Below are 16,772 nucleotides of genomic sequence, written 5' to 3'. Positions count from 1 at the left end.
GTTTAGTCAAGCCTTCAGCTAAAATTCCCCTTGTAAGGTGTAGGGGCTTGGGGGCCCCCAGACGTTGAGATTTCTGGTGATCTGAGATGTTGATGCTGTCATCCAGCTGTGTCTTGGCATCACTCTATTTGTGACTATGACTTGACTGGAAAGCAATGTCTCAGTGAGCCCTCATGCCTGTGGTCACCTCTGAACCTCTCCCTTTAGTTATGCTGCTATAGATTAGTCTGCCGGAGCCACATGCTGATCACTGGCACGTGAGCTACGTACATTTAAATCAACGGTGGTTTAAATTCATGTCCACTCAGTCTGTATTATCTATCTTCTTGCATGGCTCTACCCAAGACGATTGGATACAGGCACCTGCAGGCACCTGGGGGATGGTCTGGCTGCCGGTGGATGTGCTGATACCGGGGTTCATCTGGGGAGTAACACTGCAGTCGGAGCCTACAATACCAGCATCACTGCTCCGATACGGAATGAAAGCCTGGCATTCATCAACAGACATTTACAGTGACAATATCAAAACCCAGAACTTTCAATTCTACCTTTTACCTAGTCTGATTGTGTGAATTATGTGTGACTTGTGTATTTGTGTGTTAACGGGCCGCCCAATGGAGGATGGGTTCCCTTTTGAGTCTTGGTTCTCCCGAGGTTTCTTCCTATTCCTCACCATCATAGGGAGTTTTTCCTCGCCACTGTCGCCTTTGGCTTGCTCATTAGGGTTCTGGACCCATAGTATTGTTAACCTTGTAAACCCTGTAAAGCTGCTTTGCGACAACTTGAGTTGTTAAAAGCGCTATACAAATAAACTTTGATTGATTGATTGATTATGGAATGATGGAGTTTGATTAAGTTATATCAGATGGAGGGATGAAAAAAGAAAGAATAGAAGAAAATAAAAAGCTGTTTTAGACCATATAAGACCATATGACAACATGTTTAGCATATATACAGGTTAGTCAGTACAGCAGATTTAGTTGTACTATCTATACATCTGTGTTATATCAGTGGTTTCCAATGGGAGAATGGAGGTATGAAGGGATGAAAAAAAATGAATAGATGAAAATAAAAGGCTGTTTTAAACCATATGGCTTCTGTGGCTGCTTTACTTACATGCATTACCTGGAGTATACTGTTGTGTTTGATCTGCCTGGTGGCCTGAGTATTTCAGTTTAAACTGGATAATAAAGCCTTTCACTCACAGCCTCTGCCTCCTGCTGCCTCTGTCCCTGCGTCACAATAAGACCATATGAGAGCATATTTTTCACATTCACAGTTGAATCATTACAGCAGATTTAGTTGTTCTATCTATACATCTGATGGAGTTAAATCGGTGGTTTCCAATGGGAGGATGAAGGGATGAAAAAAGAATGAATAGAAGATAATAAAAAGCTGTTTTAGATCATATAAGTGTCACGGTGGGTCAGCCCAGACGCAACCAGAGGGCGCGCAGACCACGGACATTTGGGGGGGGGGAGACATAAACCCCCACTTTTTCAAAAGCCGGGTTTGGTCCCCCCCCAGTTTTTACGGTTAAAACCAAATATTTAAATAGCGACGAATCCATGTCCCCCCCACTTTTGAAATCAAAATTACGTCCATGGCGCAGACACACACCTTCCCACTCACACATGCCCACTCCGACTATGCGCACGCCCTCTCACTCCCGGACACTCCCTATCACCCGAGTATTAGCACCTGGCACTAATTGGACTCGGGCACTTTAAATCCCCACAGGTAGCGCCGTCCAGTGCTGCGCATTCAGCTTGTACCCCTCCCCTCGCTACGGTGAGGACTTTTAATCTATGAACCTGGAATTGACACCTCTAATCATAAGATGCCATGTGTTTTCACAGAAGAGCCAAACCAAACAAAAAAGGTATTCATGTTTTCAGTTATTGCTTTGTAGAACTGTAAAATTGTGCAATACAGTTTATTGAGCTGTCTCAAGGAATATATATAGACATACATGCTGTTTGAAGACCACTGTTCATTCCACTCAGAACTTTATTTTCACCACTGTAATTATACCTATAAGGTGGTGTCATCTGCAAACTAAAGTAATTGAACCGAGCTGCTGATGGGAGTGCAGTTATTCATGTACAGAAAAGAGAAAAGCCTTCATTAATAATTCCGATGTTAATGAATATATTATCATTGTAATTGCATTGATCTGTCACGTGTATGCTTCGTGCGTGTATATATTGACTGGGAAACTGATCGTGACGTGGAGGGAACGAAGTAACTGGTAACTACGGACAGGAAGCACATGGCTCAAATTAATGGTGAGTTAACGCTTTTCCCCATTTTGTATATCGTTAGTCTGTAAGGTGCATTATTGATAGCTGCCTATGCTCATGTGTGTTGCCCTACTGTGCAACCTCGTCGTCAAAAGCGTTGCTATTCTGAAAAGGTTCGAAGCCTTTGATCCAGACTCCTAATGTGTTTATAACTGGGCTCATTCACAGCAGACTACTATATAAGGGGTAAGTTATGGCTATAGCTAGCTAGCTTTGTGGCTACTTCAACATCAAGTAAGGGAACGCTAAGTTACGGCGAAAGATGTAGTTTTACAAACATTTGTGTAAAAGCTTGATGTTGCAGTGTTAGTCGGTGTGCACACCTTTACAACATGCAGATTTATTAAGAGTATGTTAAATTAAAGCTAGATAGCTAGTAAATCGCAGGTAGCTAAACACGTAGGCGTTAACGTAGTTGTCTACAGCAGCTGCCTGCTGTTTTGTTTACCACTAGCAAGACTGAAATTTCAGGATCTCCAGGACATCACCCCTCCTTCTTGCTAGCAATTAGCCATCCTTTTATTATGCAAATGCGGAGCACTGAGGCAGCAGGTCAAACACTAATATGGCTAAAAGTACGAGGAGTTTCGCAGGCAAACCGCGCAGACCCCCGCTCTCCTTTCCACAGAAAACCAACTCATCTGTATATCACAGCTTCAAGAAGCAATTCGAAAGTTACAACCCGTGAAACTATCTTTTTTTTATAGCGCGAAGGTAATTATTCCTATGATGAATAGGAATTAATCTTTTGGTTTGAATCTCGCTAAACATTCTAACTGAAATAAATCTTCGCGATAAAGAATAAACGTTGTATTTGTAGTAGGCGTACGTGCTGTGCGATTTTCACAAGGCAAACCAGACACTGACTAGCCAATTTTATGTGTTTCATACGCATTGTATGCTTACTTCATCGCACTAAAGAATAAACTACAATAATGTGCTCGTTGTAGGCATACGTGTTGTGCGATTTTCACAAGGCAAACCAGACACTGACTAGCCCATTTTATGTGTTTCAAAAACATTTCATGCTTACTTCTTCGCACTAAAGAATAAACGTTGTATTTGTAGTAGGCATACGTGTTGTGTGATTTTCACAAGGCAAACCAGACAATGACTAGCCCATTTTATATGTGTTTCATACGTATTTTACGCTTCCTTTGAAGCGCCGACCCCGCGCTGAACATTCTAACTGAAATAAATCTTCGCGCTAAAGAATAAACGTTGTACTTGTAGTAGGCGTATGTGCTAGAAGTTATGTTTTATACTATCCAAGTATTATCTAAAATTAAGTAAAAATCGAAATCAATCAGTACAAATTATATATATTCTATCCGTATCTAGATATTTAGACAGAATCAAACATTGTATGCATGTTATTTCTGCAATTCGTCCGTTACGAAACAGCACTAATTTACAGGTAGAGAATATATATAACTTGCACTGCTACATAGACAGGAAATGCCACAAAATAATCTCTGAAATATCATAAAAATTATATATATTCTATCTGTATATAGATATTTAGAGAAAGTCAAATATAGGCATTGTAGCCTACATGTTATTTATGGTGTTCTGCTTTTATGAAACAGCACTACTTATATAAAAATTCTAGCCATATCAATTTTGTTTTTCCACCTAATTCCAGATAATTACAGAACAATTAAATTAAATTTTAACTCAGAGACTGACTGATTATCCATTCATCTATACATCTATTCATCCATCAGATATAAAGAAATGGAAATGCGCAAGTATCGGTTAGTGATTAGTGGGTATCGATACGCATGTCATTAGCGCCTTTGCATCAGCCGCCGTGAAGGTTCACAATTTACACTTGTTGAAGATGGGTGGGGTGTGGTCTTCTCCAAGCTGGGATAAAAACGGACACACAAACACAGGTGAGTCATTTCATATATTTTTCTTGTTCTGCGAGGAAGACACGGACGCTACGATGGCACACAAGAGGATTTACACTCCTTTGCAAGCTTTGGCTCTTCTGAACGCAATGGATGACTGTGATTCCGACGGAGGAGAGGAACTTTGTTTTAGTGCTGAAGACTCCGATCTGGCACTTTCAACTGGCGCAGATACGAGTGGACAATCGGATGAAGAAAACCGTAGCCCTCCACGAAAGAAGCGTTCTGTTGCTAAGGATGTCAGTAAGCCTGCAACGAACATAAACGCAAAAGATGGAACCGCTTGGGAAAAGACTGATGTTGTAAGAAGTCTTGGACACGGCAGCACCACTTTTACGTTCAGTGAGACCGCAGGACCTACAGAGCATGCCAAGGTAATGTAAAAAACTCTTTTCGTAGATGTATACAAGAAAAGTACAGAGGTGAATTTTGCCAGCTATATTTCCTCTTTTGTATAGATGAAACTGTAGTGCATGTTGTAGTGTAGTGCATAGGAAAAAACATTGAATTGAATTTGGCCAACTATATTTCCTCTTTGTTATATTTTATAAATATATTTATATTATATTTCCTCTTTTTTTTTTACATATAAGTAATGTTATCACGGATGGCCAACTATATTTCCTCTTTGTTATATTTTATAAATATATTTATATTATATTTCCTCTTTTTTTTTTACATATAAGTAATGTTATCACGGATGGCCAACTATATTTCCTCTTTTGTAGATGTAAAGATGAAAAATATATATTATTTTATATTTCCTATTTTTTTACATACAAGTGATATGATTTTTATTTTACTTCTACAGCGCAGAATCACAAGCAGGTTGCAGAGCTTTCTGTGTTTGATCGACATAGAGATGCTGAGGACAATCACACACTGCACGGTCCATGAAGCCCACAGAGCGGATCAGAGCTGGAACCTGTCTGTCAGCGAGTTGATGGCTTTCATCGCAGTGCTTTTTCTGCAGGCAATACTCTGCCCGGTTGGAGCGGTGGCCGATTGTTGGTCTAAGAAATACGCTGTGCCTGCAATCAAGGACACGATGTCGCGTGACCGCTACAAAGAAATCATGCGGTACTTGCGCTTCGATGACAAGGACACCCGTGCGGAACGTGTAAAGAGCGACAGATTTGCTGCAATCTCGGACATCTGGCAATGTTTTGTACGTAACTGCACTCTGTGTTACACGCCAGGACAACACATCAACACCGTTGATGAGCAGCTCTTTCCAACCAAGGTCCGCTGTCCTTTCCTGCAATACATCGCTACAAAACCTGACAAGTTTGGCATAAAGTTTTGGATTGCTGCTGATTTGAAGACCAAGTATATGTGCAATGCTCTTCCATATTTGGGAAAGGACCCCAGTCGTCCCAAGGGAGAAAGACTGTCAGAGAATGTCGTGATGAAACTCATGGAACCATATCTGGACAAGGGCAGAACCGAAAAGACAATGGCGAAAAAGCAACGACCTCCACCTGCTCCTGGAAAGACGACGCAGTGCCAGGTGCAGATACACTGCAACAGGAATCACAGCTCGGAGCGGTGTGCGCCAAGTACACTTGTCGAAAATGTAGAAAGGATGAGCCATGGATATGTAGAAACTGTTAGCTTGCGGGATGCTCAAAGCGCACTTGGCTGTATTTCAAATGAGATTTCTATTTTTCTAATAAAAATATTGTTGTTCTGCATCACACATTTGTTTTACCCTGTCATTGCTAAGGCAAGAATATCTTTATTGTTGTTATTACTGGGTGGGGTGTGTGTGTGTGTGTGTGTGTGTATAAAACTTTTACAACGGTTCTATTACTGGCATTATTTCTGTAAATCGCGTATATACTCAAACTCTAACACAATGTGCAAGTATGTTACATTACAAAAAATATAGGTACACAGATTGACTGGTATCTTACAAGTTTGTAGTGGATTCAAAATGTATATGTTTTTACTCTGCAGCACGTGTGGTGGAAATTTGATGATTTCCATTTGTGTCAGGCTTTCTTAGAATACATTAAACACATTAGGTATATGTGTTAGAGATCTTTTACATATACGTGTGTTAAATCATGGCGCTGGGGCCATCCTCGTGGCTTCAGTAGGCCTCAGATGTGTATGTGTGCCCTGTCTGGGACATTTAATCTGATGTTCCTCTGGTGTTCCTAAACTGACCTCGCTGGAGACGCATAATCTCAGCTTGGACGGCAGTACGGCGACACAAAGTCTGCCACGCCATCACGAGGATGCTGAGCGTGGAGGGGGCATGCAGGGGGAGAGGCTAATATGCATCTGTCAAATCAGTGCTAACTATGTCACGTATTGTCCAATCATATTTCGTTAATCACCTCGTGTTCGCCTCGTGGACACCGTGTGTATTGATGATTAAAGTATAAAAGATGAGAGTTTGGACTGGGAGGGGGGCTCTCTGTGCAACCGCCCTGTGCGGTTGTAACGGGAGTCTCGGAGCTCTCTCTGTGACTGACACGTGGGTGTTTGTAACGGAGATCTCAAGGGTTTAATCTATGTCTATGTTTAAATAAATCATTGTACTTATTATCTAACCCAACTGCTTCTGACTTATTTTGTACTCACCATTGAAGGGTTTCGGAATTTCTAAGACACACGATTCTGTGAATTTGCCATCGCACTACACGTACCGCCAACGCATTGTTTATTCTTTAGTGTAAGCATAAAAAACGTATGAAACACATACAAAATCACATAACACGTATGCTTACTACAAATGGATTGTTTATTCTTCTTGAAGCTGTGATATACAGATGAACTGGCCAGGCTGAATTTCCTTGGAAATGGAGCGGTGGTCGGCGCTTGAAACTCATAAAATGGGCTAGTCAGTGTCTGGTTTGCCTTGTGAAAATCGCACAACACATATGCCTACTACATGCACATTATTGTAGTTTATTCTTTAGTGCGATGAAGTAAGCATAAAATGCGAATGAAACATATAAAACTGGATAGTATGTGTCTGGTTTGCCTTGAGAAAATCGCACAGCACGTACGCCTAATACAAAAACAACGCGAGGATTTATTTCACTTAGAATGTTTCGCGCGATTCAAACCAAAGGATTCATTCCTATTCAGCAAATGAATAATTATCTTCGCGCTATAAAGAAAGATAGATTGTAACTTTTGAACTGCTTCTTGGAGCTGTGATATACAGATGCACTGGCCGGGCTGAATTTCCTTGGAAAGGAGAGCGGGGGTCGGCGCTTCAAACACGCACCATGTCTTTAGCAAGACAAAGGGCACTAATCTCTTCACAGCGGGGAAGTGGCCTACTCGGCGGCTGATTTTCCTCGCGACTTTTTTCGTAGCGTTGGCCTTCCCAGTGTTAAAGTCATGGCCAGATTTGCTTGTTTTTTTTAAGCAATATGAAAAAAAATATTGGCATTAGCTACTTGGTTGCTAGCTTGCGTCATTCACATTGGCTCAAATGTTATGCATTTTTAATGTTCTGTTCATTTTCGTGATTACATCAGGCAATGGCAGTGCTTTCCCAAATGAGGAAACTGCGAAAGAATAACTGCTCACGGAGCCAGCTAAGAGTATCGCGACTTCAGACTTGGATTCAGACAGACAGCAGGTAAAATGTTGCGCTAGAAATAACGTGTAATTTACTGCATAATTAATATAACGCTGTTAGGTCCTGATATGTACCCTGATATGTACTATTTTCTTGCAGGAGCGAGATGAGTTATTACTGTACACATTGTACTAATCTCTTGCGGGAGCGTGATGAGTTGTTGCTGTGTGATTGTGCTGTTCTCCCGAGGGAGCGTGGTGTGCTGTGGAATGTGTGTTGTGTTGTAATCTCTTTCAGGTGCGCCCGGGATGATGGGGTCACATGGTTCTGGGTGGTGCCTGACAAGTCAGTCCCAGTCCACAGCCACAAAAGGCTTCCTGGGGGTGAAGACGGCAGGAGAGAGTGGCAGGCTCTCCTCATTTGTTCTCCCTGTTTTGAGGATAATTTTGCTATACATCGGCTAACCGAAATCGAGACTTGTTAGACTGCCCCTTGTTCTTGTGTGTGTGTGGTGGACTGTGTCTCTGTTTTTGCTTAGTTGTGTTTGTTATGTATGTGTTCTCTTTTATTTTCTTGGTTGTTGTTGTTAGTGTTTAAAAGAAGTCGCTTAGCACCAGGTAGGGTAGGCCGCTGTTTGTTTTGTAGTTTAGTTTTCTTTTCTCGTTTTCAGCGTGGCCTACCTGAAGTCAGTGGTGCTAAGCTAATGCTTGTTACATCTTGCATTTTCATGTTGTCTAAATACATATTATTGGATCAGTTAAAGTGTTGTCGGTTCCCCTTTATTGTTTCACTCCTAAATCACTACATCATTAATTCGCTGTTACCGTCTGACCTAGACCGGGCGGTAACAATTGGGGGCTCGTCCTCCGTGACAATTGGGGGCTCGTTCTCCGTTTTGGTGTTTTTCCCCGGTTTTCTTTTGTGTTTGGTTCGTCTGGTTGGTGTTCTTTCTTGTGGCGGTGGGGTAGTGTGTTTGGTGTGCTAGTTATGGCGCATTTTGACTTGACGGAGTTTTCATTGTTTCCTACCCTGGAGCAATTTGATAAGTGCCGGAAGGCGGATCTCCTTCTCATAGCTGAGTTTTTTAATGTGACCGTACCGCGGGATGCTTCAAAGAGGGACATTAAGCAGGCTTTGGAGCATAGTCTTGTGCGCGAGGGCATTTTGCCTGATCGCGGTGGCGTTCCGAGTTTACTTCCGCTGCCGGGTGAGTCCGTAGCGGTTGACGCCGGTGAACGGGTAGGTAGTGTACATGTGGATTCTGTGTTGGGTGTTTCTGTGACTGATCCTATGCTTGCGATAAAGTTAAAAGAACTAGAGCTGGAGATAAAGCGACAGGAGCGCGAGGCTGAGTTATTACGTGTTCGTGCTTTGCAGATTGAGGCGGACAAGGAAATTGCATTGAAACGGCTGGCTATGGATCTTGGGCGACCTGTTCCGTTACCACGTAAGACTGCTCCGTCGGCTGCAGGCAGTCCTATTCCGGGAAGTTCCCCAGAGCCTCATATGTGCTCCCCGAGAGCGCGAAGAGATATACCGGTACCCTTACCTCGTTCTGTCTCCGCCCCTGCGTCTTTTGATGTTAGTCGACAGATCAGTTTGGTTCCTGCATTTAGGGAGCACGTCCGCTGATGAGTTTGTCCTAACACATAAAACTGTGTTTTCTCCTTCATCTCGCAGCAGGTGTACGCCTCCAAATCGAGGTGTTAAGAGTGTTACAGTTACGTCTTCGTCACCGTCGGAAGCGGCTAGAGACACTAGGCAGTGTTTTTACTGTCATGCACCAGGACATGTAATCGCCGCTTGTCCAGTGTTGAAGCATAAGGCGTTGCGAAATCCAGGCGCGATCAAGAAAGTGAACGCTGTGAGTAGAGTTCCTTCGGTTGTTTCCTCGGTTCCTGACGTGGACCCCGTGTTTCAACCGTTTATTTTTGAGGGATGTGTGTCTTTGTCGGAGATGAGTGAGCAGAAACGACCTGTAAAGGGGTTGAGAGATACGGGTGCTTCAGTTTCGTTAATTTTGAAGTCTGTACTGCCATTTTCTGAGGAGTCGTACTGTGGCACGGATGTCCTCATTAAGGGAGTTGAGCTTGGAGTTTTGCGGTTTCCCCTTCATACAATGTTTTTAGAGGCAGCAACATTTACGGGGATAGTTAAGGTCGCGGTTTGCTCGGAACTACCAGTAAGCGGAGTTTCGTTTATATTAGGCAATGACATAGCGGGTGGTGTAGTGTTGGTTCCGGAGGTTGTCGAACAGCCTATTACTGACGTTGCTTTGGACACTCCTGAGTATTTCCCCGCTTGTGTATTGACTCGGGCACAGGCTGCCAAACTTGGTGAGGTTCCCTTACAGGACACTTTTATGTCCAAGTTATCTGTATCTGAGTTAAATAAATCTGTTGATGCCCTTGATTCTGCCTCTCCTGTGGAGCACCCAGTTACTACACCTGCTGGTGTGACGGCATCACATGCCCAGCCTACGTACTCGGATACTGAGACTTCGATGTCTGACCTTTTGTCGCGGGCAGATTTAATTAAAGCACAGAACACAGACCAAACGCTAATAAAATGTTTTGAGCGTGTTGACAACGGGAGCTTTTCGCCGGAGTATCAGAATGCGTACTTCATTCGGGATGGGGTATTATTACGAAGTTGTGTTTCCCCTAAAGAAGGGCATGAGTCGATTACACAGGTGGTGGTTCCACGTCAGTATCGTTCACACATTTTATCTTTGGCCCATGATCATCCTTTGGCAGGCCACTTAGGCATTCGAAAAACCACACAGCGTGTTTTGCAGCATTTCTTTTGGCCGTCTGTTTCTAGTGATGTGGCGAATTATTGCCGTACGTGTGATGCATGCCAGATGGTTGGTAAACCAAACCAGGTTATTCCCCCGGCTCCGTTGTGTCCCATTCCTGCAGTGGGTGAGCCATTTGAGAGAGTCTTGATAGACTGTGTCGGTCCTTTGCCGAGGACTCGTGCTGGAAATCGCTATATTTTTACTCTTATGTGTGCGGCTACACGCTATCCTGAGGCCATTCCCCTTCGTTCGCTTCGCTCAAAGGCCATAGTAAAAGCTCTGATAAAGTTCTTCTCCACTTTTGGTTTACCGATATGTATACAGTCCGATCAGGGCACTAATTTTAATTTTACGTCTCGTCTTTTTACTCAGGTAACCCAGGAATTAGGCATCCAACACCAGTTTTCTAGTGCGTACCATCCCGAGTCACAAGGTGCATTAGAGCGGTTCCATCAGACTTTTAAAAACATGTTACGGACCTATTGCTTGGAATCTGAGAAGGATTGGGACGAAGGCGTGCCCTTACTTTTGTTTGCAGTTCGTGATTCAGTACAGGAGTCCCTTGGATTTAGTCCAAACACTCTGCTTTTTGGACGTTGTGTACGAGGGCCCCTGTTAGCGTTGTGTGAACGGTGGTTGGCTACTCCACGACCTCGGGCAACTTCTGTGTGTGACTATGTTAAGCGTCTTCGAGACCGTCTGTGTCTTGTTCGTAAGGTGGCAAAGAACAACCTGTGTGAGTCGCAGGTGGCGATGAAAAACAGGTTTGACACAAAGGCAAAGAGTCGGGAATTTAAAGTCGGTGAGCGAGTGCTTGCACTGTTGCCTGTGGTTGGTTCTTCTCTTCGAGCGCGGTTTTCTGGTCCATATGTCATTCAGTCCAAACTGTCAGCTACCAATTATGTAATTGCCACTCCTGACCGAGGTAAGAAGACTCGGTTATGTCATATTAACATGCTGAAGGCGTATCATGACCGATCGGAGGAAACGCGTCCAGATCAGATAGTTCCATCAGTCTCCGTTTCACCCACTACTCTGTCTTCTGTTTCTCTCACCATGTCCGTGGAGTACGCACCTGAACAGGACAACTTGCATCTGGGTCGTAACTGTTTGCCTTGTGCCAGGCTTCCGAACTCCGAGGCTCTCCTCCATCTCTCTGAGAAGTTGGCAGAGTTGCCCAGCACAGCACAGAACGACCTGAGTGATTTAATACAGAGTTATCCGACGTTGTTCGTTGATGTACCTCTATGTACCACCTTGTTACAACATGATATCGATGTGGGACAGCATTTACCTATCTGTCAACATCCGTACCGCGTTAACCCTCAAAAGCGGTCGCAGATGGCACAAGAGACAAAATATTTGTTGGAGAACCATTTTGCCATTCCTAGTGTTAGTCCGTGGTGTTCGCCTTGCATTCTGGTACCCAAACCTGATGGATCGTTTAGATTTTGCACCGACTATAGAAAGATCAATGCCATTACTACACCTGATTCGTTCCCGATCCCTCGTATGGAAGACTGCGTAGACAAAATTGGCACGGCTCAATATGTGAGTAAATTAGACTTACTGAAGGGATATTGGCAGGTCCCGTTAACAAAAAGAGCATCTGTCATATCTGCTTTTGCTACTCCAGATCAGTTTTTGCAGTACACAGTGATGCCTTTCGGTTTGAGAAATGCCCCTGCTACGTTTCAGCGGCTCATGCTTATGGTGTTAGGTGATGTTCCAAACTGTGAAGTTTATCTCGATGACGTGGTGGTCTTTTCATCCACCTGGGTGGAACATTTGAAGGCATTAGACACTGTTTTTAAGAAGCTACGAGACGCTTCTTTGGTTTTAAATCTGGAGAAATGTGAATTCGGTCGCAGTGAGATGATCTATCTGGGGAGAATGGTCGGTGCTGTCCCGGTGCTGATTCTGCTGGTGTTTGTTGATTTTTCTGTTTGTTTTGTGGTTCCTTTGTTTTGGAAGCCACATTTTATGGGAGGGGGTGTTAGGTCCTGATATGTACCCTGATATGTACTATTTTCTTGCAGGAGCGAGATGAGTTATTACTGTACACATTGTACTAATCTCTTGCGGGAGCGTGATGAGTTGTTGCTGTGTGATTGTGCTGTTCTCCCGAGGGAGCGTGGTGTGCTGTGGAATGTGTGTTGTGTTGTAATCTCTTTCAGGTGCGCCCGGGATGATGGGGTCACATGGTTCTGGGTGGTGCCTGACAAGTCAGTCCCAGTCCACAGCTACAAAAGGCTTCCTGGCGGTGAAGACGGCAGGAGAGAGTGGCAGGCTCTCCTCATTTGTTCTCCCTGTTTTGAGGATAATTTTGCTATACATCGGCTAACCGAAATCGAGACTTGTTAGACTGCCCCTTGTTCTTGTGTGTGTGTGGTGGACTGTGTCTCTGTTTTTGCTTAGTTGTGTTTGTTATGTATGTGTTCTCTTTTATTTTCTTGGTTGTTGTTGTTAGTGTTTAAAAGAAGTCGCTTAGCACCAGGTAGGGTAGGCCGCTGTTTGTTTTGTAGTTTAGTTTTCTTTTCTCGTTTTCAGCGTGGCCTACCTGAAGTCAGTGGTGCTAAGCTAATGCTTGTTACATCTTGCATTTTCATGTTGTCTAAATACATATTATTGGATCAGTTAAAGTGTTGTCGGTTCCCCTTTATTGTTTCACTCCTAAATCACTCCATCATTAATTCGCTGTTACCGTCTGACCTAGACCGGGCGGTAACAAACGCCTACTTTTTCAGCATTTTTTTTGTTTGGTAAGTATATGAATAACTAAAAATGTGTGTAAGTTGAAATGATTTGATAACCATAGGCTATAGCTAAACATCTTGCAGTCATATTGATGGATAACAATATTAAGGCCAACATACCATGTTGCTGCTTAAATTGGCTAAAAAGAAACAGCAGTGTATACAATCCCCAACTTTCACTTGGTTTCTTTAAAGGCTTTATTCCATTTTTAGTATATTGTCACATACATGCATGATACTTGAGTGTGTTTACTGAAGCTTAAATGTTTGAAAACATTAATTGCATAACTTTCACCTTTATGGTTGTGTAGGATGTGGAATTCCATTTGAAGCCCACAGTTCTATCAGTTGTCCAGCGGAGGTGGGTGAGGGTTATCTGCTGGCCTACATGGATGGCGTTCAGGGCAGTCTCCCTCCAAAGGGATACTTGGACTCTCTTGTACCCATCCGCAAGTGAGGGGTCCACAATGGGCACGTCCCCCTCGTGAAGCTTGACCCGTCGAGGTGCACTCACCTCAAAATAAATCAAGACAAATCAATGGATCAAGACAAATATTTGCACTGTAATTGCATTGTACATGTCTGCAAAAGTTTACAATGTACAAAAGTGTATCTTGATGGGCAGCAAGAAAATTGGGTGTTTATATTTAAAAAAAAAAAGAACAATTTCAATTGAACAACAAATGGATTTAAATGTAAGTACTTATTCTAAGTAGCATTTTTGGCAGTGCAAATGTGTCATGTATCCTTCATAGAGTAAAATGTAATGATCTATTATTCCAGAAACTACCCAGCCTTATGCATTTTCCTCCCTATTTAGTCTAGATATCATTAATTAACCAAAACTTGAATATGTTCCTAATTATTCAGAGATTTTGAAATATAATCTGTTCCACCACTGGTGACTGGCAACAAGTACACGCGTGTGTGCACACCTTGTTAAGTGAACACAATGGAGTATAACTTACAACATCCACTGTTCCCTGCAGCATGGCAAGATGGTTTTCCGGGGTCTTTTCTCCAATCTCTGCTGTCACACTTTGAGGCTCGATGACCTGGATTGCCATTTCTTCTGTCTCCATGGACACCTCAAAAATCCTGGTCCTGAAGATTTTGGTGCCTTTCGTAATTTAAAAAAGTCCTGCCCTGTTTTTTTTTTTCTTTGATAATAGCATAACCCTTAATAATATATTATGTCCTCCATGTTGATGTGACTGGACTGGTACTCCAAATTGATGACAACTTTAATTGCATGTTGGCCATCAGTAATGCCAAAATGCATGTAATGGTTGGATGAGGCTACAGTGACCTTGTCCGCATTGAAACTAAAACTTGTAGCACGGTCTACATTTTTTTTGAGCAGACACTACTTTTACAACTGGTGGCCTGCTGTATGGGGTGGTGGCTTTAAGTGCTTCAGATATAGTTGCCATTGTGATGAGCCCTGGAGGGAGGAAATGGAAACAATACTGTAGTTTTGTAAAGTTTTCTGTTAAAGTGAAAGTTGTGATTTAAATAAAAATCTTTATTGTTCCAACTTCTTGTCATAAGGTAGTTTTATAAAAAGGAAAGTAAGATATTTATATAACTGTGCTGAGCTTTACTTTACTTTATTCGAAATGCAGTAATTGCCCTGCCACTATGCTCATAAAAGGTCGAAGTCACCAGGTCCGTTGGTGTATTCAGTTGATACCAATCACTACAACTATCTTATTATTTATCTAAAATAAACGATGGAAGTCTGATGGCCAAACGAGTACCGCCTGTTGACATAAAAATAGACAAAGGCTATAGCCCACTTTGCGAGCTCATCAATGCCGCTAGAATCGAATTCGGAGGCTAAACAGTTCAATAATTGCCTAAAGTAAACGGCTACATTCATAAGTGCAGAAATGTAAGACAAATTGAAGCATAATGTCATTGTTTTAATTTTGCCGGTTTATTTATGCAGTAGTGTAGCTACTTCAGTCAGCTACTGGCTCTTAGACACCATGGTGATTTAACTTCTATATTGTTGCTGGAGCTTGTTCAAATGGATCTTGTGGTTCTGATATGGCCAAACACCAAAATCCTTACCAAACCTTATTTAGGCTATATGGGGAAATTAGGTTTTTACAGTACCCTTATTTTATGTATTCGACGGGTGTTACTTAATGCTACTGAAATATTGGTTCCATATATAAAGACCATATAACACCATGTTTAGCATATAAACAGTTGAATCAGTTCAGCAGATTTAGTTGTTCAATCTATATTGTTCCTATGGAAAGATGGAGGAATGAAAAAAGGATGAATATTGCATGAGTGGTGAAAAATAATTGGACCTTTATTGATATCAAACCATATAGTGATATTGATGGTAATATCAGATAAGGCATTGAATGCAGAGAAAAATTAAGGTAGTGAAAAATGAATCGAAGACAATGGGTAAACAGCACAGGATGAAAAAGAAGAGATAAAAAAGTGGATTGTTGTAACAGCATGTAAACCTTTTTACTAGAATATCAGCACACAAATTGTTTCATTAATTAATATTAATTATTAAAAGACAATATTCAGGGTTCCCACACCTTGGTTAACATCAAATTCAAGGACCTTTCAATGACTTTCCAGGACCAACTTCCTAAAATTCAAGGACCTGCACCTGGCACCATTTACCTACTGTTACCCCTGAATATGTTGTCAAAAAACGATGTTAATTCAACGCAAATTCAAAAGACCGAATGCCATTTCAAGCCATGCATCCTGAAATGTTCTGTGCATGACATTAAGCGCTGATTAAACTAAAACTTAATTCACACTCAATTTAGCAGTGGACCTGTGAGAAGGTGACATTCATGTAAAGCGGCTACACATACGTTAACTACATACAGGAAACACTAGCTTTCGGTGCTGAACAAACAAACAAATTTCTCTACAGGAGAATGACCAAACTTTTGCAAAGTAAAAGTCAGCATAGACCTTGTAGAATCAATATAATTTTAAATGAACTTGTGCTGGCAAAATAATGACACGTTGACAGTAGACAAATAATAATAACAATAATACACATATGCATATACACATACAGTACATACATAAAACAGAGGAGCAAAGCCATATAATGAGATTAGAACTATAGATTTCTAGAGAAATCTGGTGTGAGATGATTCTAGCATTTTACAAGTTTTTTTTATCTACTTAATTCATTCATAAAGAGAAAAGAAGGCTTTTAACCATTCCACTTACTGTAGTGAATGTGGTATTTTGCTAAAAGTACGACTACATTTATGGCATCAGAGAAATCCGAACTTAAGTTTTCCGCATAAAGTAAAATGGTATCAAAAGAAAGAATGTTAAGTTTGAGATTAATCGAGTTTCTAGTGTCCATGCAAAAACTTTGTGAATGTTGACATGAAAAAACACATGCTCCTGGAATTCATCTTCTGACTTACAAAAGGTACATGACTCCAC

General features: G+C 41.9%; 1 protein-coding gene across 1 annotated transcript; it reads left to right on the top strand.

The window, feature by feature from the left end:
• The first annotated feature begins 4,081 nt into the window (after nt 1–4,081).
• Nucleotides 4,082–8,247, top strand: LOC143483243 (uncharacterized). Its single transcript, XM_076982311.1, has 4 exons — nt 4,082–4,593; nt 5,031–5,729; nt 7,720–7,823; nt 8,061–8,247. Exons 1-4 carry the CDS (start codon nt 4,147–4,149, stop codon nt 8,245–8,247), a joined length of 1,437 nt encoding a protein of 478 aa, XP_076838426.1. The 5' UTR covers nt 4,082–4,146.
• The last annotated feature ends 8,525 nt before the right edge of the window (nt 8,248–16,772 follow it).

The sequence above is a fragment of the Brachyhypopomus gauderio genome, chromosome 1, assembly GCF_052324685.1.
Source record: "Brachyhypopomus gauderio isolate BG-103 chromosome 1, BGAUD_0.2, whole genome shotgun sequence".
NCBI lineage: Eukaryota > Metazoa > Chordata > Actinopteri > Gymnotiformes > Hypopomidae > Brachyhypopomus > Brachyhypopomus gauderio.
The sequence above is the reverse complement of the archived record's forward strand: the minus strand, read 5'-3'. Positions and strand labels throughout refer to the sequence as shown.

What these genes read in the sequence shown, in the direction of transcription:
- LOC143483243 (XM_076982311.1), top strand. Translation starts at nt 4,147, where the DNA reads ATGGGTGGGGTGTGGTCTTCTCCAAGCTGGGATAAAAACGGACACACA. An exon ending in GACCTACAGAGCATGCCAAG is followed by an intron (nt 4,594 to 5,030) that starts GTAATGTAAAAA and finishes TTACTTCTACAG; the next exon opens with CGCAGAATCACAAGCAGGTT. An exon ending in GAAAGACGACGCAGTGCCAG is followed by an intron (nt 5,730 to 7,719) that starts GTGCAGATACAC and finishes TGATTACATCAG; the next exon opens with GCAATGGCAGTGCTTTCCCA.